This window comes from Columba livia, chromosome 3, assembly GCF_036013475.1.
Source record: "Columba livia isolate bColLiv1 breed racing homer chromosome 3, bColLiv1.pat.W.v2, whole genome shotgun sequence".
In the NCBI taxonomy this organism is placed as follows: Eukaryota; Metazoa; Chordata; class Aves; order Columbiformes; family Columbidae; genus Columba; species Columba livia.
Genome location: NC_088604.1, coordinates 11,345,029 through 11,370,606, shown reverse-complemented (window position 1 = coordinate 11,370,606; position 25,578 = coordinate 11,345,029). Strand labels below are relative to the sequence as shown.

At 44.3% G+C, this 25,578-nt stretch overlaps 2 protein-coding genes across 2 annotated transcripts; one reads left to right on the top strand and one right to left on the bottom strand.

Annotated features, from left to right (window-relative positions):
- Nucleotides 1-749: 749 nt before the first annotated feature.
- Nucleotides 750-17,758, top strand: LOC102083981 (uncharacterized). Its single transcript, XM_021293501.2, has 24 exons — nt 750-971; nt 1,048-1,140; nt 1,236-1,294; nt 1,424-1,516; nt 3,170-3,297; nt 4,672-4,818; nt 5,970-6,041; nt 6,979-7,146; nt 7,237-7,333; nt 8,201-8,418; nt 9,559-9,712; nt 10,613-10,821; nt 12,026-12,143; nt 13,022-13,227; nt 13,860-13,977; nt 14,059-14,225; nt 14,352-14,452; nt 14,536-14,657; nt 14,797-14,847; nt 14,943-15,126; nt 15,209-15,332; nt 16,446-16,542; nt 16,736-16,823; nt 17,350-17,758. The coding sequence occupies exons 2-23, from the start codon at nt 1,112-1,114 to the stop codon at nt 16,816-16,818; spliced, it is 2,745 nt and encodes a 914-aa protein (XP_021149176.2). The 5' UTR covers nt 750-971; nt 1,048-1,111; the 3' UTR covers nt 16,819-16,823; nt 17,350-17,758.
- A 4,934-nt stretch (nt 17,759-22,692) lies between these two features.
- On the bottom strand, nt 22,693-25,253 carry TTC32 (tetratricopeptide repeat domain 32). Its single transcript, XM_065055827.1, has 3 exons — nt 25,062-25,253; nt 24,797-24,957; nt 22,693-23,862 (listed from the first exon to the last, which is right to left on the bottom strand). Exons 1-3 carry the CDS (start codon nt 25,175-25,177, stop codon nt 23,735-23,737), a joined length of 405 nt encoding a protein of 134 aa, XP_064911899.1. The 5' UTR covers nt 25,178-25,253; the 3' UTR covers nt 22,693-23,734.
- Nucleotides 25,254-25,578: the final 325 nt, after the last annotated feature.

Sequence of the window (25,578 nt, the reverse complement as noted above, 5' to 3'; positions counted from 1 at the left end):
TGGTGTGGGTTCTGCTGTTACTGCAGAGGTCCCATGAGACAGGGGGGAAAAGGAGGAAATTACACTGACTGCAATGTGTCCTGGGAGTGGACACGCCCACTGGCTTTTGTTCATCCCAATGTAGCGTGAAGTGTGATGTAAAAACAGCATATCCCCTGCATGTGAACCAAAGTGAGGCAAGAATGATGGGGTAATGCCCCAAAATGCGGACCTAAAGGAGACTGACCCCTGTTTTTTCCACCACTAAAATGTCAACCTGAATGGCCCCTACTCCTCACCCCACCATAGCTCATCCATGCCACACAAGCTGTACTTTTAGTTTGCCAAACCTCTCATCATTTCTGCTTGCCAGGGCACTTGCAGTTCCAGAGCCACAGCTCCCACCAGGCTCAGGGACTTTCTCTTCCCAGGCAATATGTTTAGCCATGTAAAGACCCGCACATGGTCTGACCAATTCAGTAATATAAGAGCACTTCTGAAAACAAGATGTTTTCATCAAAACACTCTCCAATAATCAAACAAATCAAAGGGCGACCTAACTAGATCCACAAAAGAAAAATGTGTAGCTGCCAAAGAACTGCTGTTATCTCTGGCATGGCTGGGTCACTGGGACATTTCACAGAAACAAAAATGTATTTCCTGTGTAAACCAAATTAAAATACCTCCGGGGAAATGTATCATGTGCTCCTAAGACCTGAAGCCAAAGCTACCCAACTGGCTTGTAAGGAATGTGATTACTTCCCAGGGTCTGATGGAAAGCACCAAGCACCCTCTGCTACACTCATTAAAATTAGGCTCGGCAGCAGCATCTGACCTTGCAAACCCCTGGCAGAAGGGTGATCTGCCCTCCCAGCGAGAGGGAACCTGCGTCCACTGCCAGGAGCTCAGATAACGTTGGAGGACACTGCAGGATTCAGCCCAGGCATTTCTCCACTGCAGAAGCCACCAGCCTCTCCTGATTCACACACAAGGTTTGGAGAAGATAGCACAGTCTCTGCTGTAAAAGGTCTATGTCCTCCTGGGTCTGATCAAGTTCCCTCTCCACAGCAGGGTCAGCTTTGCTTCAAAGGGAGAAGGATTTTGCAGCCCATGCACAGGTTTCTGGGAACAGATGGAGTCTGTGGGTTACTCGCTATGCAGGTAATGAGGCTTTGGCTGCTGCCTCGTTCATTTTCCATCTTGACCTTTTTTTTTCTCTGTTCATGCCATCATTTGTTCATGTACTTATGCTGCAGGATCTGGCTGTTTTTCTTGCTGTTCTGGCTGGTACAAGGGAGGCAGATGGCTCCTCCAGGTTGGTGAAATGTGATAAAAGGCTAGTGGGGAGATGCAAGGATGAGAATTTTGTTATTTTGCTTGTAAAAATAAGTGCCTCTGCCCTCCAGCCCTTCTGGCTCATTTGCTCTATATGTGCTCCCACCAGGTTTTGTAGAGAGCACTTGCCGCTCCAGGATTTTTTGGATGAAACTGAATAAACACTTGCTCCAGGGAAAGTTCTTCCAGCTGGAAATCAACGGTGAGTCACAAGTGGCTGCCCTGAGAACCATGAAGGCCAGGGAATCACCTCAGGGATCACAGTGTCTGTGATCTGGGTGCGGCTGCCATCTACATGATAACTGATAACTGACTCCAAAGAATGTGCAGAACATCTTAGACCTGGCCTCCCACACCTCAATTTGGCCAATATCCGTGCAGATGAGTAAAGCTCATATCTACAGCCACAGTCCCCTTTGCCCTCTACAACTAACATGCTGGGAAAGAAGCAAAGATGGACTGGGGAGGAGGGACTGACATTTGGGTTTCATTCCTTCCTCTGCTGAGCCCTTACACACGGGCTAGGAAAACAGAGGTGACATTGCAGCTTGGATATGTCCTGGACACCACAAATGACAACAGCAGTGTAGGCTGGGTAATACCCAGAAAACACTCTCTCAACGAATGCTGAGTGCTGCAGCAATTAAAGGACTTTTAATTTCCTTTTTACTTAACATCACAATGGCAGTTAAATACCTTATTTCAGATTGAACAAAGGGTTTCCATTTTGCTCAGGAAAACAAAAATCTACTTAACCAAAATGAAAAACAGAAAACGTTCACAACAGATTGAACAAAGTATGTGATTTCACCCCAAACCAGATTTCTTTCTATTGAGATCAGTCCACTTTTTTTCTGGGCTTTGGGTTTTTTCAATTGATTTGGAGGCAGAACTGAAAAAGTCAAGTACAGCAAGGGTGTGGGGGGAAGTGATAGCATTTATGAGAGCAACTGATATCGCTGGAAAAAACAAACCAGCCTTCAGGCACAAAAAGGTTGTTTGTTTCTTCCAGCTCTACCAGTTGGTCTCATAAAAGCTATTCCCTCTTCTTCCAAAATTCTTCACTTATCTCCTTAGTCTATCCTGGCTGCAAGAATACATCTACTGAAACAGCAGTTCTTAGTACTGCTCGACATGCAAAGATGACAGACAAATCTAGAAATTACAATGTCAGCTAGTTAAACCCTATCTATTTGTAAAGATTCTTGTGTCTAACCCAAGACTAAAATTATTCCTTAATCAGAGGGCAGATAATTAACAGAATATGATGTTATTAACTCTACCAGCAGCAAGAGCTAAGCACAACCAGCTCCCATTGTGCCTCTACTTGGCTCCTCCATAGGTTTACGAGCAGGCAGTGCCTTGCCAAGCAGAGATGAACAGAAACCTGACCAATCTGTAGAAGTGTCCATCCAAAATAGGTCCATGAGTGCATCTTTTGATCAGAATGAGCAGCAAATTAACATGACTTGAGGATTTTTAGAAATGGATGAGCTTAATAGCCCACAACTCTTTTCTAGAAAGTAAAATCAGGGAGGGAGAAATGTGTGTGATGCCTCAGAGACATTCTCCATAATAGTACTTCAAGGTAGCTCTGGCACAAGCTTCTGCTCAGGAGGAAATGGGTATTAAAGTGAACATAATGTGGGTGAGCTTGAGACATGACAGACTGTCTCATGCACTCTAACACACACCAGCACAGCTACGCCAGCTCCTTAACAGCACACATCACCAGAGAGCCCCCGGCCCAGCTGGACCTCTTTCCAGAAGAGAGTGGTGTGAGGGGCCTCAGGACCACTCTGCCTGCTGACATGCCCTGAGCTTTCCATCCCACATGTCATTCCTTTTTCTGTAGATCCTTATGCTGGCCCCATTCTGCTGGATGAGAAACTAGCATCTCGCTGTGGCTATGTTCTGTCAGAAGATGTGTGGGGCAACCCCGTGTTTCGTGCATCGGTGCTTGGCTGTCACGTCACCAACGAGGTAAGACCCAGAGATGGGCTGAAAACAACTTCAGACAGTACGTCTTCTCCAAAAAGACAAGGCTGAGATATTATATGTCATTCCAATAGCATGTTTGGAGAACTCAAGAAGCAGTGAACTCAAGGAGTTAGTGTTGATGGTGTGTAGAAACGAACAAGCAATGGCTCTCCCGTATGAGGTGTGTTCAGTGTGACTGACATGGGATTTCCTCTCTCCATGAAATGACACTTAGCCTAATGCTGCTGACCAGCTGCCAGTTCTCAAGCATATCCTTGTAGCTGCTGATTTGCCAGAGAGTTTCTTGAAAGCCTCTCTGGAAAGAAGTAGGCATCTGCTTGAAAAAGCAACATTTGCTGTGTGATTCTGGCAGACCATTTCCTGGCTTAATTTGTGTGGTAATGTGCCTGTTAACACATGCCTAGGAACGTAGATCACACACATCTATTAGACCCAGATTTGACTCATGTAACTTTAGCCATCTAAAAGATAATGTCTAGTCTAAACTGGTTGTTTATGCTTCCACAATAGTCAATGGAGAGAAACAGGCATCTCCGGAAGGTGATTCACCCCTTCCTAAAATATGTATAAAAGTGTGGCCTGGATTTCTAATTTCTGAATGTTAGCTGAGATGAAATGAACCTAAAACCAGAACATATCAAAGTAGAAACTTCATTGCTTGTCCATGTTTAGTCTGGTTGATCCTGGAAGCCCCACAGAAAAAATAAGGTAAAACTTTATGGGCAGAGGTTATGCTAACAAGAATAGGGCTGTAGAGTGTGCTGTGCAATGACCAGGATTTCCAGACTAGAAATTTCTCTGGAAAGGTTTTGCTTTTTTTCTGTAGAAAAATATACATCCATGTCAGATAGAAGCAAAGTCCATGGCTTCGTGTTTGGCTCCTGGAGAGCCAAAAGGACTAAGAGGGGCTCTTAGCGAAGCTAGTCAAGACAGACGCTAAATAGCATACGTAAGATAGATCTGAACTACCTACAACAAACTAAAAGCTCCGGTATTCTCTCTCCATGAGGAGGCACATTGCAGTCATGAATGGGAGGAATGTGAAGAACACAGTGAGGAAGGTCAGATATTCCCCTGAATAGCTGTTCCTTAATACCGTGGCAAGAATAGTGCTGAGATTTGATCTGAGGCAAAGGCCACAAGTGCTGAGACCGTGTCTATAGCTCAGAAAGCCCCTGAGCACAAACCACTTAAGTAAGACAGGGTGAGATGTTGGAGGAACTGACACTAGAGCTCTCAACGTGTTCTCAGCCTTGTAAACCCCTCTCAGAAACAGAACACTGGATGGACAGTCCCACACAGCCCCTGCTGGGACCTTCCACACCATCTGCTGAATCACCTGTTTTTTCTTGCCAGGCAGACGAGCTGTTTTCACTAACTGTGAATATCAAGGTCTCCTCATTTTCAAGCATGAGGGCAGCTGTGACCTACACATACCCTATGTACTGCTCCTACTCTTCCTGGGCTTCAAGAGAAATTGTGTGTGAAGAAAACTACATGGAGGTAAAAGTTCTCCCACAGAAGGCGAAGCTACATCCAAGCTCCCTGCCAGGCACAACCTCCACAAACTCCCGTCAGAAGTCGGGAAGAACTATGTACCAGGCATAATAGCAACCTGCTGATATTCAGCAGAGGATGTACGGGGAGATGCTTATTACTAACAGATTTACATGTCATAGGTATTTCGCGTACAGTGAAATTCAGTTAACTGTACAGATTATGTAAGTCAAGCCACTATAAGCAAACCGGCATCCAGGCAGGCCAATCTATTAAGCTCATGAGAGCTTTATTTTTATGTGATAAAGTGCTGCAGCATCTGTGAGAAAGTCATCCTTATATTTGAAATAATAAAACCTGGAGTTTGCAGAGCTGCAACCCTGCTGTGTCACACAACTCTCAGACATCACAAGTGAGACAGAACCTGCCTCCCGCTGAGAGGTATGAATTGGCTGTCCAGCCTGCTACCAGCATCTACACACTAACGTGGAAATAAGGCACTGAACAAAACAAACTTCACTGCCTTTTGTATGCATTTGCTAGAAGCAGGACAAAGAAAACATATTCCTCCTACTAGGACTTGAGGCTGTGTAGTCACATCTGGCTGTTGCAACAGACTGAAACTGTGGTATAGATGTCTGGGGCAAACACTCCCAGCTCAGTGTCCAGAGCTTGCTTCTTGCTGCAGCACATGCTGGCAAGCATTAAACCGTAGCATCTACCTTAACTACTGGGGATCCTGCATTTCCAGGTGTTCAGCCTGTGTGGGAAGAGGGAATCAACCCTGTCAAAGCCAATAGCCTGTTTCTCTGTGCCTCCAGTGGAGAGACCCATATGGTCCTGAAAGTCTCCTGAGTAGGGTCTAGTTTACAGCTTACCAGATATGAAACAGGACTTTTGATTTACCTGGTTATACACAGTTTTCCCTCTACTGTACATGCACCACCACAATTGCCATAGCCTTAACCTTCATTTTAAGGCCACAGAAATTACCACTATCGAGAACCTTTTTGGAAACACTTTATCTCCAGTGAATGTAAATTGCTAAATCCCAATAGATGCTGGATAAGAAATCTGAAAGCCGTCTGTCTGCTCCTCATGTTTGTAATACTGCCAAAGATTCGTTTGATCCCAAAGAATTTCCTCTGTGTCCCCAGGTGTCAGTGAAGACTGATGTCCCTGCAGTTTCAAATGACTACACGGTAGCGTGGATGTCAGCGCTGCCAGAGGTATGACGGCAAGTCTTTCCTAACAGTTCCTAGCCTGACTCTTCTCGCTGATCTCATGAGTCATTCTTGGGGCGTAGGTCCATCTCTGACAAAAAAAAAGGGAGATGGTGAAAATGCCATCAAGTATTGAAAAGCCTCTCAAGTTTTCTTAGAGCTCTAGACTGCAAAAAGACATTTAGGTGGGAGAACAGAGACACATGTTTGTTACATTAGTGGAAACTGGGTTCAAGACAAACAAAGGTAGGTGGTTCTTCACACAATGGGTAGTGAATCTGTCAAATTCCTTGCCAAAAGATGTTGTTGCTGCTAAAAGCTTGCTTGATCTCAAGGAGAGTCTGGAAAAATTGACTGAAGAGAAATCCAGTAAGACATACAAAATACAAAGAAGCTACAGATAGCTCAGGAGTCACTGAGCTGAAAATTATTTGACGCTGGAAAGTATTAGGGGGAAGTATTCTTTTTCTTATGTATTACTTGCTCCTTATGCCCATATTTTCCTTTTGACTATCCTCACAAATGGTTAGCATTTCAGGAGACTCTGTTCTACACCAGTACAGATGTACGTCTTTTCTTATGTTTGACACAGTATGGCTATATATTATAAAAGGTAGTCTGTCATTTGGCCTCTGGACTACTCCAGAAATCAACAGGCATAAAAGAAATCATTTTATTAACAGCACAGGAATTTTGTCCAAGGGGATTTGTTCCAAGCCACCAGTTTAAGTTTCTTCCAGGGCTGCTATAAGACTATCTCTAAAGATGCCTTAAAGAGCTATAGAATCCTTACTTTTATGTATATCAAAGGTGTTTCTTGACTGCAGTGGACTACTAGTGTCCAGTGCCACTCCAGTTACTCCAGCTTCTAAAAGGAAATATCATAGTTTTTTAAGAGACTTTGTTAGACTGAGATCTCATGCAGCTCATCTCTCTCTTACAGACGCAAAATGTTGCATACCAGCTATGGCAACTGATGTTTGTTTCTCCATCAGGGAGAAAGAGAATAACAGTAAGCGATGCAGGAAAACTGGGCTACAGCTTCAATAACACGCTGTCCCGAGTGTACCTCCGTGCACCCTACCACAGCAATGAGTCGGATGTCAGCCTGGTGAGTTGTTTCTCTCAATCGGACACAAAACTGTGCCTTTTCCACTGCCACTAGGGCATCAGTTCTCCTTTTCTGCCTGCATCCCAACAGGTCAGTGGTGTAAATATGAACATGGTGACTTCCACTTCCATGTACAGGCAGCGGTGGCTGCTTTTGCTGATTGACACGACTGTCTCCTGTCCTGTTGGTAAGGATTTATTCTTTGTTCACCAAAAATAACTGCCTAAGAAGCTAGTCAAAAGCACAGTCTCCGCACTTCCCTGTGACCTACTCTGTAAGAGAAGAGGTTTACAAGCTGCCCTCGGAGCAACATGAGCTAAGAGTCCATGGCTCTAGTCCCGGACAAACACGTTCCCTGCTGTGATGCTACATTACTTGTGTTCTCAATGCAGTGCTGTGCTTCATCTCTGGTTTCTCAAACCCCCATGTTAGATACAGTGAACTGGAGACAAGTAAAACTGCTGCAGAAGGGCCAGGGAGCCTCCCCTGGACTAACCCCACAGCCTTGGCCCTCATGTAACTGCATGCAGGGGATGCAGCTCTGCATCATTGGGATTCACCTAGTCCTCTTCTCTGGAGAGACAGAACTAGCCTGGTTGTTTACAGAACAGTGGTGGCTGCTCCTTTTGTCTCCTGAAGAACAGTATTAATTTGAAAAACTGATGAGGAAGGAGGGTGTTTTATGTTGTCGTGATCTTGAAGCCCATATTTCAAGGAGAAGGCCCAAACAGGTGGCTGTGCCCCACTCCTTTTGCCACTAAGGCAAAACTTCTGGGACCAGAAGGACAACAGAGCAAGTAACTGGGACCGTGACTGTCAGTCCTTCTGAATAAATTAATTACTCATCCAATACAATTCAAGTCTACTTTGACCACCAGGGTTTCTGTGACAATATAGCCATCAGTTGGCTAATATCCTACAGGGTGTTTCAGTAGTGAGAGCTGTAAACTTACCCTGGTGACAAGGACTCAGGGAACAACAGCCACTGCATAGTGAAGAGTCACCGGTAATTCCAATTGCCTCTCCTTCTGGGACTGTCTATCTAACTCAACAGATGGCACCAGTTTCACTGATACTGCACTAACATGGACTGTGCCAAGTGTTATCCCCACATTAGTGGTCCAAGAATCCACCTTTATGTCTAAAAACATTCTAATGGGAGTCGATGGTCAAGTCATAGTAAACCCAGAGGAGAAAAACTACTTACTGGAGCACAACGAGACACACATCGGAATAACTATCCCTATCGGAGCAGAAGGAGGGCAGCTAAAGGTTAGTACGAACCTGTCACACACTAACACATTTGACGGCCTACACAATGGAAGACATTTCTCAACCACAATCATTCCAAATCATTCCAAATAGTGATTGATTGCTGCTTAAAATTCTTAGATAAAAGAAATATTTGAAGACCTAGATATTCCTTCCCTGTGTTTTGAAAACACTCAGAAACTAAGTATGTCTGGTAACAAAACATGATAGAAGTGAGAGACTTTTTTTTTTTTTAATAATCTGTGAGATATACTAATAAATTAAGAGTGAAGTGGTTCCTGGGCAATGGATTTAAATTTTCTGTATTGTTACATTATGAAACTGGTCCTGGTAAAATTCTGGCCTGGGTCAAGAAGTAATTTCCCAGACAATTTCCAGGCAGACAGCTTGATTCAGCTTGGGACTGGTTCCCAGTATGTAGATTTGGTGCAGCCACCTGCTTTGGTCATAGTAGATTCCTTGTCAATCTATAATTTACAGGTACAGAGGCAGTGTCAAAAGAATATTCAGTAGAACAGAATAGAATGGTTTGGGTTGGAAGGGACCTTTAAAGATCATGTAGTACAACTCTCCTGCCATGCACAGGGACATCTTTCACTAGATCAGATTGTTCAAAACTCCATCCAACCTGACTCTGAACATTCAGAAGGGAGCTGGCAATATTCTCACAAGGCACTTTACCAGCTCCATTTGTGAAGATGACATTTGTGTGATTTTGACTCATCCCTTTCAGAAGTTCACATTTTTGTATGTCAGTGGACACTTATGCCACTATATGTATAGTAACACCAGACAAACTGGGTTTGAAGAACTGTTGGAAACAGTGACAAGCTTTCTGAGCAAAATGGGACAGGATGAGAGACATGACTGGTAGTCCAGAAATTGCAAAAAATAAATACAAATGAGGACACAACCCCTCCCCAAACTTGATACTTCCTTATTGAGAGTCTCAGCAGTATCTGAGCCAAACATGGACCAGACAAATGGGCCAAGCAAACAAACAAGCTTCCCTTGCAAAATTAACCCCAAACTGTACTAGAATACCATTTTCTCTTTCTAGTGTAAGAATTTTAACCACATTCAGTAATTTCCCTATTGAGCTACTGGAATTAGGACTTAATCACAATTTTTGCCTCCTAGAGCTCCATATCTGATGGTGTATATGGAGTAACTTACAGTATTGACTTGTTCTTGGAGCACACATGGACAGTTGCAGACTGGCAAACCACAAAGTATACTGTCATCAGATCCATCACCACACCTTTCATGCCACAAATTCCAACAGTTACCAACAGTAAGTCATTCCTCTCATTGACTTTTACTGATCTCTCGCTTTTGCTGTGTTATACGTTGCTCCATTTGACCTCTGCCACACATCTACATTGACCATCGTGTACTCAACTCCCACTTTCAATTTGCTAGAAAAGTCAAGATTCAAGGTATCATAAAAAACAAACAAACAAACAAACAAACCACACTTTAGCTTTAGTGGATGTACCTTTTATTATATCACTTGTCATTCTAGGTATAAATGAAAATTATAAGTTGCTGATGAGAACATAAACATTTCTTCCACACTGACATCCAGATTTTTTCAGTAAGCACTGGGACCCTGGCATAAAGATGTTGTGTTGTACAAGTACCACACTGGGGAGAAGAACCATCTAAGGACAGCGTTCATTGGTGACATTTTCTCCCCAAAACTACCTGCATTCATTATCTTGGGAGCATACTGAAATAATTGTGCCAACCAGTGGTGCAGTAATGTTATTTAAATAATATTTTCCAATGCATTAAGACATGAAACATCTTTGGAGCTGTCTGAATAATTGATAAACAAAGAAAAGGGAGCCTCTTAACATACATGATGATGTCTTTTCTGTATTTTATGTGGCTGAACTAGATTCTAGATTTCTTTATAGGAAAGTCATTGCACATCATAGTGCACCTCTCGAAAGTTGCTGAACCCACTTTCTATAAAGTTGTATGTATTTGTTGTTAATCTCCTCCAGCTTGAAGCAATTCTCATGTACTCAGAGTATTTCAGATCTGACTAGAACACAAACACTCATTAATCAGAGCCATTAAAGCGATGGCTCTTGGCTAAGTTTCCTGGAACTTGCCTGGGAGGCCACCCCAGCCATCTTCGTTACTTGATCCACATCAGCAGTAATTTGATGTTCTCTCCCTACAGATACTCTGCCAGAGGAAAGGCTATTTAACATTGCATTTGGACACTTTCTTCCCGATGTCTCTCTGGTGGCAATTGCAATAGGAAATGTGCCATTTACCCTGAGAGAAGCACAGCACCATGGGTTTAGGATTTATGAAACTCCCATTTCTAATAGAATGAAAGAGTTTATCCTGGAAGTCTCTTTTGATGATCCATATGTCCTAAAGGAGGTAAGATACAGCAGATCACTCCAGCAGCTGAGCAGAGGAGGTAGGGCAGTCCCTTTTCAGAACACAGTCTGTTTTTTATTAACCAACAATTATTCCTTGATCATGAAGGTGTCAATGAGTCTGAGATCAACTGAATTAAGATTAGAGGCTTGTATGTCCCCACCTCGCCCTCCCAAGGTCTCTCGAGACAAACAGCACCAAATGTGATTATTTGGTATGAGATATCACTTTAGTGTCCGTCAGCATGGTTAATGTCCGAGCACATGCCTAGCAGTAAGAGGTTTGTCAAATCTCTGTTAAGTGCTGCGCCTTGAAACAGGAGTGTGTGGGAAAAATAGATCACTGATTGCAATCCTGCAAACACCAGCTAATTCCTGAACCCACTGCTCATGCAGGGCCATTTGACCACCAGCACAGGCCATGCACCCTGCAAGCACGTACAGGCAGGCTCAGGTCATTCTAAATGTAATTTTGTTAAGCTTCATTCCATTTCTAATCTAAATATTTGTAAAAAAGTATAAACTCACACAGGGAATTCAGCCTCTCATTTTAGTGGGAGGATGCATAACTGCAAGTCCTCTACCACCAAGCTGCGATGCTATTTTCTCTTACAAGGAACAACATTGTGAACACACAGGATCAGAACTTGTGCAAATAGTTTTCAGGCTGCAGTCAAACCACAGTTAAATTGCATTAAGGATCAAAGCAAGCCAAAAATTTACAGAAGTATTTATTTCAGGTTGAGCAGCAGGTTTTGCTTTGGGGGAACTTTTAGTGAAGTAAATGATGATATTGAGAGGGATCTCACATAGCATCTCCTCACACCTTCTGTCTTACTGATTACTCACTTTCCTGGGTTCAGCCCATACTGTGAGTAAAGAAGAATAAGAATTTGGACCCAGATCTCCCTCTACGAGCTGTTTCACCAGTGGGCTACAGAGAAAACGCCATTGTATTCACTTCTGCCTCCATTTTCTGAACAGGCACGACACTCTCCATAACTCATGTTTGGCCGAAAGAGCTGTTGAATCCAGTCCAGATTTCTGAATAATTTTAGGCCAACTGAAGCAATGTTTTTGAAGACTGAGCTATTTGTAGGGGAGAGGAGGGTGTTGGAATAATTACTTAGTGCTGCTCAGGATATACATTCCTGTCTGTGCTGGAAGCCATTGCTACTGCAGCCTTATATTTCTGTCTTTTTCAGTATGTGAATAGAAATGAAACAAAATACACCCTCCTTGTCAACTACACTCTAAGTGTGGGTCCGGAGATGACACTCTGGTATCATTCTGCAGAGGTGGAGTGTGTGATTGCTGATATCGGTAAGCTTTCCTTTGATATTAACTGGTTTGCATCAACAGCATGGATCAGATTTTCATTGAATTCAGTGAGAATGGCTTTAGGCTGAGGATGAGAGCTTTTGGGAAAACCCCACCCTTCAATAGCTCATTATTGGTAACATAGCCAACTTGCTGCTTTTCTGATGGCAGCTCTTCTGCATACTGGCAAGACAGTCTGCACCCGAGACACTGAGAGCAATAAAAATGAGTGTGTAAAAGAAGTTGGCTTGCGTACTCAGCGAACAAGATGCCTCATAACCAGAACATACATCTACTGGCAAAACTTTCAGACATTGCTACGAGTTTCAGTTTGTCCTCAAATGTAATTCTGCCTCTGCGTCCAGGGTAGAACTTAACTGACTCAAATAAATTGCTGTGAACTCCAAAAACAGCATTTCTGTAAGGAAACAATGATCCACTGAGAGCTGTGCTTAGCAAGTTATTGAAACAGTCAGGAGGTCTGATGGGTATTTTCTCAGACTTCTTAGATTTTGGATGCTGCAAAGGTGACAGGGTCTCCTCACTGTATTATGTTATGTTTGAAATAGTTCTGGGTTCAACCCAAAGAAGGCTGACCAAAAAAACATATTTACATACCTAGCTCAGCTTGCCATACTGAAACAAGCAGTAGTCCTGAAAGCAAGCTGGCAGGCCACTGTTAAAGCATGAGGATTCTCGATCCCACCAGTTGTGAGCTGCTACATCCATGAGACATCCAAAGCCCTGCAGATGATGCCAATTCACACTTAAGAGTGCTGCTGCAGTGCCAGTGCAAAATTTACCCCTCATGGAAATCCCTGCCTGGGCCAAACATCATCACCCTCCTTCATTGCTGACTTCATTCCACCTTCTTCACACAGAACTACCAGAAGCAGTTGGTTACTGTGATGAAGAAAACCTGTATCTGGCCATCCCTACTTTTGGCTTGCACCAGTATTGGAACCTGTATCTTGGTAACAAGCTCCTGAACCGACTCATTGTGCTTACCAATGGGTATCTTGCAGCTACCAATTCTACACACCTCATCTTGCAAATACCACTGTTTGCCACGGGAGTTATCTATGAGGTACATGAACTGTATAGCAACGTTTTCTTTAAAGCACGTAGGACTGTTTGTTCATGCATCCACAGTCCTAAAGGCACAGTTTGTAGTGCTGCAGTATTAAATGTACTGGAAAGCCTCCAGAGGGAAGGACTCTAAGCCAGTGCAAGTAAGACGAGAGGTATCGGACATGGACCCTTCTGGTAATGCCATGTATTATGTAATCTGCAGTGCTAAGTTGCCTCTAAAAGATATGCACCAAGTCTTCAACAACAAACTCCTCAGTATTTTTAGTAAGATGAGGCAAAATGTCCCAGCTGCACTGAGCCAGAAACAATATTTCAATATAGCTTTTATGAAAGAAGCTCTTTCAAAGGAACATTTTGTAGAAATGTTAAGACATGGCAGGGGAAAATTGATGCTGTAATAAACATCTGAACTATTCTACAATAATCAGCCAAAATTCACTCTGCGACAGTGACCAATTAATTTATACCAGAAAACATCTGCCCCCATGTTGCAACAGGCTGGAGTCTTCACACTTACTTAATTCTTGTGACTTGTTAGTATTCAAGTGTCACAAGTTAAAGAGCAGAACTTTGTGCATATTGATCACATGCCTTAACAGGAGACCTCTTCCATCAACTCCTTCACAGGACGTGTCCTTTCAGAAAATTAAAGCAAGGTTTGATGTTGCCCTAAGGAAAGTGAGAACAATGGAGACCTTACAGATGTTCTCTGTTAGCTGCAATTTTAATTCTTCAGCATTTATAAGTAAGTTATACAAGTGATCAATCAATAAAAAGATCCGTGATTCTTTCCTTGAGTTTATAACCAACTCTCTGATTTCCTCAGTATGCCACCCAGATGGTACTATATCGGTATCTGCCCAAATGAAGACAGTTCCTGCCATTGATATGAGTAAAACCAAACTGAGGGATAGCTCTTGCAAGCCTAGAGAGTATAATGAAGGACATGCCTTCTTCAAGTTCCATATCACTACCTGTGGCACTTCAGCAAGGGTAAGCCCATGGCTGGAGCAGATACTTCTGCTCAAAGTCTCTCTCTTTCTCCTGCATTTTCTTTTTTGTTCCCCTACCCCAGCTCCTGAGAAGATTCAATCTTTAATGAGCTTCCCATATGCACAGTTTGAAGGCGATTACATTGTTTATGAAAATGAAATCTCGTATGAAAAAGAGACTCTTCCAGGGCAGAGTGTACCTACAATCACAAGAGATCCAGACTACAGGTAGGAGCTGCTGCTCACTGACACCGATGCAGCTGCTGGAAAGTGAAAGTGAACACAAAAAGTTATCATTTCTTCTATTACAGATTAACAGTCTTGTGCTACTATCGAGCAAAAGAGACGCTAGTGCTGGGTGCTTTCACTAGTGATCCATCCACATCACCCCACTTTGGCTCGGGTACGATGGTAGCAAGATCAAACACCGCGGGTAGGCAATTCTCTTCATCGGGTAGGCAATTCTCTTCATCCATTTTTAAACTTATGTGAATGTTTCAGCTGTGAGCTCTCTTGCTAAGACATGACCTGCTTCCTGACAGAGAACCTCACTAACATTTCCTTTTCTGCAGCATACAGAAGGACGAGACAAGCCCTGAATGTCATTTCCAGAGTGTCCAAAGGTAAGTCTCCTTCTAAGAAAATCAGAACTTTTTCAAATATGTTTTTGATTTAAATAAAATTAAACAACAACAAATTCTGCTGACATTTTCTTGAGATGACTCTTTTGTGGAGTTCTACGAGCCAAATGTGGCAATACTCAAGCGACCTGTGGAGCCTGTGTTTCTCGAGGTGGAACTGAAGGACGAGAGCCCTGATGCAGAGTTATACCTGGAAAACTGCTGGGTAACCGGCTCTCTGGACTTCAACAGCAGCCCAAGATGGAACATCACTGTGGATGGGCAAGTAGTTATTGAACAACCAATGCATTCAACAGCAAAGCCCTGGTTTCTCCCAGAGCTGCTGATCTGTTCTCTCAAATAGGTGTGAGATAAAAGGCAGTGTGTACGTTGCAGAGGTCTGCCCGGTAGCTGTTGGACCTAGGGTGAGACATCCTTCTCATTTTAAAAGGCTAGCAGTAAGGACCCTGGCACATCAACTGGAACAGGTAAGATTAAGTCAAAGGCTCACCTCCCACTCATGGACCCCATCCTCTGAACTTCTTAAAACCATTTAAAATATAGCCAATTTAAACACCTTGCAGCCTTAGGACCTAGTCAGCATTCAACCCAAGCAGCCTGATCGGTGCGGAGCTTTAACTTAGTTCTCTTGTCAAATCCGCTCTGCAACACAGTTTTGAGATTGGACTAACTGGAGTAAACAAAAGAGTTTGGTATGTAAATATGACTTTTATATGGTGTTTCAAACTTTTCACTTCAACTCCAAATATCTGGAACAAAAAAGCCAGCTTACATGCCATAACATCCCCATGATGATCAGCTCTGTTGTCCGCCATCTGTCCCAGCCAGTCAGCCATTTCCTCAGATGCTAGCCCAATGGGCAGAGAAGAAGATGCATGTGGGTTTGGTCTTATACTGTTGAGGTTCTGTCCTCCTTCAACGAGTCTGAAAACAGCAAAGAGAACCCAGGATGGTGACCTGAGCATTGTTCCTTCTGCAGCCAGTTGAGTGGACTCTAGCACATAGAATCATAGAATGTCCCGAGCTGGAAAGGATCCACAAGGGTCATCAAGTCCAGCTCCTGCCCCCGCATACGACAACCCCAAAATTTACACAATGGGTCTGAGGGCGTTGTCCAAATGCTTCCATGTACTGATATGAGCAATGGTGGTACCCCTGCCTGGGCAGCTTAAGTAACCACGTAATTTTTTTACTTGTCCTTTCATAAGCAGTTCAACTCATGAACTTGCTATTATAGAAGCGAACATGATGCAATTCTGGCTTGTGCTGCTTGGGAAGTGGGCAGCTGCATCTAGCACTAGATTGAGTTTCTGTCTGGCTTTGATACATAGCCTCACTGCAGCTTGTGAGGTTTTAACTTCTCCCGTCTCAGACTCTTCAGTTACCATACTGCCCGAGGGCTTCTTTGACACCAAATTTGAAATTCAAAGCAGGTTCAGCTAGAAGGTGCCGCATGCAAGTGTCCAGACAAGCCTAACTCTAATCATCTCTAACTTCTGCAGAAGGTGGACAAAAGACAAAACAATGCTCTGCAAAGAGCAATTTGATGTGGAACAAGTGGTATTTTTTCTTCTTCTCAGATGTACGTGCACTGCTTGGTGACTGTTTGCTCTCCTACCAGCATACTACCTGCCGGCCCCTGCAGAGGACAGTGCAGCTCAAGCAAGGAGAGGAAGGGTAGGTGTTCAGTACAGTAGCCCTGACCTGGTGTTTTTAAGAGAGTTAGAACCTCTGGTGTTAGCATCTGAAATGCCTTGAACATGGATTGTGCAAAATTACCTTTAGCTCATATTTTAATACATTGCCGCTTAACATGCAGCACCTATATATTCTTGAAAAACTAAACAAATACACTGCGTGTCGTTCTCAGCCTTTCCAGGTCACCGTGCAGCCAACCTCCAGGGCTATGTACTTGCTGGACCAGTCTGGATTGTTGATCCAGAACTAAGATGATGCAGGTAACCTGAATTTGGTAAGAACGCCAGGCCCTGTGTGCTCACCTAGAGAAGTGACCATGCTTTGTGGCACAAGTGATGCATGGCCTGTCCTTCAAGACCTTAGAACAGTAAGTTCTGGGACAAGAACTAGGGAACAGGCACTGCTTGCAGTCTCCTGCTCGAAGTTTGAGCCTGTAACAGAGGGAAGAAGGAGAGCTACCCGCCAAGCCAAACACAGGTGGCATGGCTCTGGAGAAGATGCCAGCAGTAGAGCAGGGCATGTTAGAGCTGAGCTGTAACAGGCACTTTTGGAACCAGATGTTATTTCAACAGGTTTTCAACTGGACTGTCCCCAGCAGTCCTCACCATTCAGCTGAAAGAAAATGGATCCAAAATTTTAAAAAACAAACAATAAGACATAAATCACCACCATGTTCCAAATTCTTTTGAAAGGTCTAAACCCCCCAAATTGTTTGGGTTTACGCTATGGCTTTTTCTGCCTTTGGTCTCCAGCCTTGCTCCTCACTGCGCTGTGTGTCTCCAACAGCACCTGAAGGTTCTGCTGTACTGGACGATTCCTAAATGGTGCAACTGGACACAGGAGCTACCTCTTCCAGTGACCACCAGAACAATCTTGCTTGAAACGAAAACACCAGACTGTGAGACTCGGGACAGCGCTACGGCACTGGAAAGTGCCAGGGTCTGCTAACAGGATCAGTAAATGTTGTAACCTGTTGCCTCTCTGAAGCAGCTACAAAACAAAACTTACCAGAAAACAACCCAATGCTGCAAAATAACATTTCTTGTTTCTTCCAGCTGTTGAAATATGGACTTGCAGATGACTAAAATTATTCCAACCCTGATCACGGCTGCTTGTTATAATATTTCATAAAGTGACTGCCAATCCTCCCATGTGAAAGTGCAAATATGAAAAGTCAAATAAAAATACATAAAAAGTAATGTAAGTGCAGAACATCTCTGTGCTAATGGGCAACAACAACCATCTGGTACCCCACCACTGGCTTCAAAGAGCCAAGCAATCTGCTACTTAAGGCCTCTTCCACATGCAACACAACACCAGACTTTTTTTCTCATTAATTCAGGATTTTGTCTTTAACATTACATATTGACCTAAACTTCTTGGAAACCTGTTAGTTCCCCACTTTCCTTTCACCTGTCCAAGTATGGAAGAGGCTAATCCACAAAATGGGAGAATATAGATGAGTAAAACAGACAATTCACCTGGTATCTTGTTTCCTGTGCCCACGGAAAACACTTTTTAAAGAGAATAAAAACCAGAAGGTTTATTTTCTAGAAATCAAGGACAAACCAGACACATGACTACTTGTAATCGCTCTCAGGATGTGCTCACACTGTAACTGAAGGTGTGCCTGCAGCGTCAGTAGCTGCTCAACAGAGGTGAGGAGGGGGCAGTTGCATGGATGCCAATGTAGGGTAATAACAACCACATGTGAGCATCTTTCTTATGAGGAGAGACTGAGAGAGCTGGGTCTGTTCAGCCTGGAGAGGAGAATCTGAAAGGGGATCTCATCAATGTTTATAAATATCTCAAGGTGGGTGTCAAAAGGATGGAGCAGACTCCTGTCAGTGGTGCCCAACGACAAGATGAGGGGCAACGGGCACAGACTGAAGCACAGGAGGTTCCATCTGAATATGAGGAGAAACTTCTTTCCTTTGAGGTGCCAGAGCCCTGGAACAGGCTGCCCAGAGAGGCTGTGGAGTCTCCTTCTCTGGAGACATTGAAACCCACCTGGACACATTTCTGTGTGATCTGCTCTGGTGAACCTGCTTTAGCAGGTGGCTTGGACTGGATGATCTCCAGAGGTCCCTTCCAACCCCAACGATGCTGTGACTCTATGTGCTGTCTCTGGCGGGTTTGCACACCTCGCACAGCCCGTGTTCTCCCAGGTCGGCTGGGTGACACACACTGATCAGTGCGTGTACATGGCACGCTTCCCAAAAGCTGCAGTCATGCCTGTGGTGATGGCTGAATAAATGTAGTCTTAAAGCTGTATCTACTGAAGAACTAAGTTTTGTAAAGAGCAATCCGAAGGGTACTGGGATCCCGAGACCCCCCCAGCAGCAGCCTGGGAGGTGCCTCTGTCTCTGCGTACGAGCAGTGCACTCTGCTGACCGCGGCCAACACTGCAGAGCCGGTGCAGAGCACTGCTCCTGCACGTCCTCCGAGAGAGCACATTCCCCGCTTTTAATGTTAACGGACTCACCAGTTTAGGTTAACTTCCTGTTAAAAAAGCAGTCCTTTTGGCATTTCTAAACCGAGACGAAGGTTAAATCACGATGACTAAATGCTAGCCTTTCTTTTGCCAGTGCTCACGGGACGCTGTCCCGTTCCACAGAGATGAGCAGCAGGCCTGATGTTGTATCACTAAGGTTTGCTGCCTCTGCAGTCTTGCAGGGCAGATTCAAGTAAACTCCTCTGCAGCAAGTGGGATATCCCAGATTTTTCCCTTTCACCCTAGGAAGCCAGGAATGAGTCCACCAGTGTTCCGTACCTGTTCCATACCCAGTAGATGGGGAGACCTTTCTTTCCTCAAGTGCTTTGGGAGGGAAAGGTAGGAAATGAGACATAACTGCATTCCCATTTCCACAGGTACGTCAGTTTCACACATTCTCATAGATAAGCCAGAAAAATTTCACATTGTTTCTTGCCTCCTCCTATCTTGGTTCCTGCTCATGGCAGATGATGTTTTTTCACACAAATCTGTTAGGGTTAAGCATTCATCGTTTAGCTCTGAGCATGTCTTTCCCAAGCTATAATTCAGCCACGCTATTGCATGGGATATTGCTCTACGTCTAGGTTCTCCTGAGATCATGCCCTCCTCTCAGGTGCTTCTACACTTAACTCATGCCCTAGATCCCAGTTTTCAAGCCTATGGGCTTAAACTCTTCCTTGGATATAGGCTTTCAGGAACCACTCTGGTCATACTACTGCAGTTGAAAAAGCCTTTGTTGTTCAGCCAACACAGAAAAAAGGAAATAGGAAGGTGCAAGAGATGCACAGATCCAGGCACACAGGAGTCCCCACGCAAGCCTGGAAAGCACTGCGCCTTGGATCAGAGTTTCCCGTAGGAGCAGTGTGAACCTGACTTGAAACCTGCTGTTGTGATGTCTGTGGCAGGGCTGGACCAGCTGCTCCTCGCTGGGAGATGAAAATAACCTTCAGGTGCATTTCACATGCATACTGTGCAACACAAAGACATAAATGATGAAAAAGCTGATCACGATGAGCTGTGGGAAGTGATGCTGTGGCTGCATCCAATCTCTGCTCATAGACTAAAGGGATCACACAAGGAAAGTCTTGGAATAAGTTAATCTTCAGAGACAGACTGGAGTTCAACTAAAAATGACCACAGCATGCTGCCAAGTGGGTCTCCACCTTTACTGGATCTCACAGCAAACGTTTTTTATAAAAAGCAACCAGGCCTTCTGCCATGGACAAAAGTTACAGGCTGTGGTTGCATCTGTTCTACTGATCCAGCCTCTGTCTCTGCTAAAAGGATTAGACAGACCAACAAAAGAAAACAGATTATCTTTCTATTAGTCATCTTCAGTTTTGAACATTGTTCTTGCCTCTTTCTGAACCTGTCCCTTTCTGATAGTCAGGGGAGAGCACAACCTGCAGAGCTGAGCTTGACTGATACAAAGGTGTTCCCTTCCCACAGCTTGTTAATAGTGCACCTTTCACTAGTAATTTACTTTTTACCAAGGTTAGCTACTAAACAGAACAGTATGGAGTGCAGTCCTCAGTTGTAACAGACAAAGATTTGTCAGGTTTTTAATGCTGACTTACTTCTGTTGTCCACTCAGAGGGAATGGATGTGGAAGGACATATTCTGGCCACTTGACCAGCCAGCCCTTTTTCCTCAACGTGCTGCAGCTTCCCCTTCGGAATGGCTCCCCTCATGCTCCACGCTGCATCTCACACCAAATGTATATGAAACACTGCTCCGTGCCCTGCTAACCTGGGCTTTTGTCATATTTTCCTGCCTTTCTGCCAACTCCTCCACCTGTGTCTCGGCAGGACAAACAGGGTACGTACCAGGCAAAAAATATGGGGTGATGACATTACTTCTTGCCTTGTTCTCTGAGCAAGATCTTAGAGATTGTTGTTCTAGATATTGAAGAAAAAAGCACCCTGTTCCGTATTGAAGAAATCAGGTATTATCTGTAAATTTAGAGGTTAACCACCAGGTCACAGCGTTACTCGTTTACAAATTAATCCCAGCTACAGGGAACAAATTAAACAGAGGGTCTGCCAGTGAAGATTGTGCGAAGGAAAGAGTCAAAGGTTTTCAGAGAGGAGGTTATAGGTAGGAAACCTTGGGAAAGTGGCTGTGAATTATTCACATCTGGAACACTTCTGGCCAAAGAGACGGTCAATGCCCATCAGCATCAAGCACCTGTTGGATTTGCTGGTACAGGGCCACGACTGACCAGCAAACGCTTGGCGAGGACGATGGCACGGGCACAGGATGGACCAGACACTCTGCAGAGGTTTATTGTTTTCAGGCAGAGACGACCCCTAAAGCCCGCGGAAGGTGTGAAGCCACAGTACCACTGCACTGCGAAGCATCCAAAGCACACAGCCCTGCACCTTTTACAAGCCGAGAGCTTGTCTGAATGGAAACTCTACATAAAGAGAATTTTACTACTCTCAATTAGACTTCTAATTTTTAAAGGATTATCAATGGGAAACCTTGAAGGACAGGGGGAGCTACTAAACACATCCTCCTTTTCAAGTTTTGGGGGTTTTTATATCAATAATGGTGGTTTATACCCTTTCAACAGGCCTGAGTGAAAGAACACTACACTGTACTACTTAATAATTTCAGACTGAAAATCCCAATTAGTCTTGTGAGAAAGCCAGAGAACCAAGTGACTCATACATGCACGTGAAAGGGGAAAATGTGTGTGAGAACCTCACTGGCCAAGATTACCTTGACATAATTCCAGTTTATGACAAAATGCACCGTGACAGTTCATCCTTTTACAGGAGAACGAAGGAAATACAGTGGAGAATCTGCTATAAAACCGCTCCCAGTCCAGCGAAATATTTCCCTGCCAACAATGGATGCATTATAACTAATTGAGCAACATTCACAGAACAATGTAAGCTCGTAAGAAGGGATACTATTACCAGTATTTTTTTTTCTAAAGTATTTATTTGCTGTTAATAATTTGATTTTTATCTGCATCTTGTAATTTAATGTGTCCTGTGCAGAACCACAGCTGCGATCTCTCCTCTCAAAGTAAAATTTCACAGGTCATATTTAACTGCTTAGACCACCTTTTTAATTTTCTTGGCATGGTAAGTCAGCAGCAGGTGTAGTTCTAGCGCACCTCCTCACCACCAACCAAGAGTTATCATTTCTCAGTTTTTGAGACTGAGGTGGCATGAAACACGCCAAGCCCTTATATTATCAGTGTTGTTTTGGAAACTGACCACTAGGATATAAAAACGGAAACAAAGCATGTGCTTAATATATCCAGAGAATCCAAAATTACACTTTTGATTAAAAATCGGCCACTGTTATGATATCACAGCCTGCTTTCCAAACTGTACGTTGTTACATTCTGCTGTCACTAATCACATTTATGTAACTTCCAAATTGCTGCTGTCAAGTGCCATGGATCACGAGGTAAACGCAGCGTTTTCTCAGCCCCGCGCCCCAGGTCTGCTCACTGCGGTTTTTGCAGTTTCAGCCCAAGGCGGGCAGCACGGGACGCGTTCAGGGGCTCATGTCTGTTCTCGTGACTCACCTCAAAGGGTTCCACCACCATGACCAGGCCCTGCCCTTGTGCAGGCTCCGGGACCATCCACAAAGAAACTCACTGTAAGAAGCAGAACTGTCATCAGCATAATTTATTTTTGAAAAATAATCCTAATGCTCATGTGGGCAACCAGAGTATTTCCTTTATTAGAACTTGTACTGCTCTGAACATTCATGGGTGTTTCTTAATGATGATTTGTAGATTTCAGCAATGATGCCTCCTATCATGTGAGAAATGAAGCTGCCTGAGTTCAATCAGATCGATTTCATGTTGCATTTTTCAAGCAACTGACCTTTTCAGTAAAAAGGAAAAGTCACAATTTGTACTGTGATCAATCCCACTACACTCTCTACTATAAGCTCTTTACAGACAATTGTGAGATAAAAAGTACATGTTCATTTTTATTAATTCAATTATTAATTTTCACAATGGGATTACAAAAAAATAGGTATACTCTGTTCCTACCTGTTTACATAATGTAAAACTACCTCTAGGAGTGAACGAACATATGGACTGAATTCTTATACCACATTCCTCCTGCAAGGTACAGATGGTGTCACCTAAAAACATCTTGTTTTCTTTGTTTTTTAGTACAGAAACACTCTGAAATCAGTTACCATAGCATCTCAAGGACAACACCTTATAATTAAGAATTGCACTTTCAGCTTACATCAAATTTACATTTAAATGTGCACAAAAAATATCATTATGAAACCACTGTCCTCACAAGCTCAAATCTTAAGTATTTAAATGTTTTATATAATGACTTTTCTTGCCCAGGAGTTCAAAACAATCTGAGAAAGAGTACAGAAACACAGTTCTAATAAAAGAACTACAGATTTCATTTGTTGTTACTGAGCTTCCAGTGTCTTTATCAAGTACTTCTGTATAAAATCTGTACAAGTATCGCACAGAGACCTAATATGATGCTTTTCCTGAACACTGACAATATCCAAAAATAGTTGACTTTGCAATCATAATCCATTCTTAACTTATTTACCAAACAACAAGGTTTCTCCAGTAGTCACAACAAATGTAAACAATGTTGTGTTTCATCCATCAATAACAAGAATCACATAAGCGTTCAGCAAAACATTTTCGCACCACTAGCTGCATTTTCAATAACCTCGCTTTTCTTTTTCTTCTTTATCAAGAATAGCTTGTTTTAGACTCAAAGCAGCATCTTCAAACTGGGGGTTTAACTCTAATACTTTCCTGAAGTCTTTCATGGCCTCATCAAAGCATCCTGTCCCAAAAGAAAAGAAAGGAAGAACGAATTATCTTTCTGTAACTGCTCAAACTCACAGACCACAAGTGAAGAATGACTTCTTTCACTAACAAAAACCAGCAGCTGTACTTACTGGACCCACTACATTCAGATTCTCCAGAGGCCCAAGTGGAAGTCAAAGGTCATCAGAGCAAGAACCAGAGTGCCTATTTTTGAGCCTTAAATGGGCTTAAGGCTCAATTCAGCTAGATTATTCCAAGAGAAAGAGCCACTAACTATAGCCAGGCTGCCTTAAACCCAGACCCCAGGCATACTGCTCCCCAGCTGACACTCTGGGTCTGGCTCTGTTCTACTGCTCCCTAGTCCCTCAGCTTCTGGGTATTGACTTTGCAATGGCCAAGCTCCAGCAGAAGGAGCAGCAGTGTCACCTTCTTTTGGCACATTAAAAAATCGGGCAGCAAATTCCCCAGAGGTGGCTGACAGCCCACCCTAAGTTGAGGAGGCTGTTGTTCATTATGGGTGCACCTGCCTTACCTCAGGTTTAATGGCAGCGTTCAGAATTGGCTAGTTTTACCTCTAATGCAATTTCTTCCTAAACTGAAACTGCAACTATCCCCGTTTTTCCTTGAACAGTGCTGTTTCAACTGATGTATCTGCAGACTGGGATATCTCATTGCACACACAGGGCTGGGTCGTAGTTGAAACATCCTGTGATTACTTGAGAAAAACGTGTCACCGTTGACTTCTGGTGCCACATCCTTCCCTGCCAGCGCCAGGGAGGCCCCTCCATCTGTAAAACCAAGTGGATCGCTCTGCAGCTTCGGGTGAATCCTGGGTCAGACAGCCCCGGGGGAGCCCCCCACCCCCTGCCCCGGGCAGGCGGGAGGTCAAGGCTCATGCCCAGGTCACCCGGGGGAACGGCCCCACGGCCCGAGGGCGCTGCGGCCCGTACCCAGCCGGTAGAGCACCAGCCCCCGGTTGTAGTAGGGCACCTCGAAGCCGGGCTGGCACTGGATGGCGGCCGTGTAGTCCTCCATGGCGGCGGCGAACTCCACCCGCAGGTACTTGATGTGCCCGCGGTCGTTGAGGGCCGTGGCGAGGTGGCGGCCGGCGCTGGGCGGGAACAGAGGGAGAGCGGCCGTTACCGGCGGGAGAGCGGCCGTTACCGGCGGGAGAGCGGCCGTTTCCGCGCCCCCCCCACCCGCCCCGGCACGTACCCCCGCCCCGCGCCGCGGGCGATGACCCGGCTGTACAGCTCCTCCGCCGCCTCCAGCCGCCGCGCCGCCAACTGCGCCTGCGCCGCCGCCAGCAGCTCCACCGACTCCCGCTCCATGGCGGCGCCTCCGCCGCGGTGACGTCACGCGGGGCGGGAGCGGCGTTACGTCACGGGCACGGGCAGAGGGCGCCACCCGGTAGCCGCCCCCGCCAACGGTCTGCGGGGGGAGCGCGGAATGACGCCACTGCCACAGCCCGCAGTGACGTCACTGGCACAGCACGGGCTGATCCTGTTCACCCAAAGAACAGCACATTTCTGTATTACGCTTTTGGTGTTTGTCTTACGCGTATATTTTCTTGAATTGGTTCCCAATTCAAACCAATTTTTATTAGTCATCTGCATTTAAATAAAATATCAATGCCACTTTTAAATGATTTCTTACTTTTGTGAACATTAATGCCTCATATACAAATGGCAAATCCCTGTAGCATTCTTGGCTATTTTTTTCCTTATTCCTT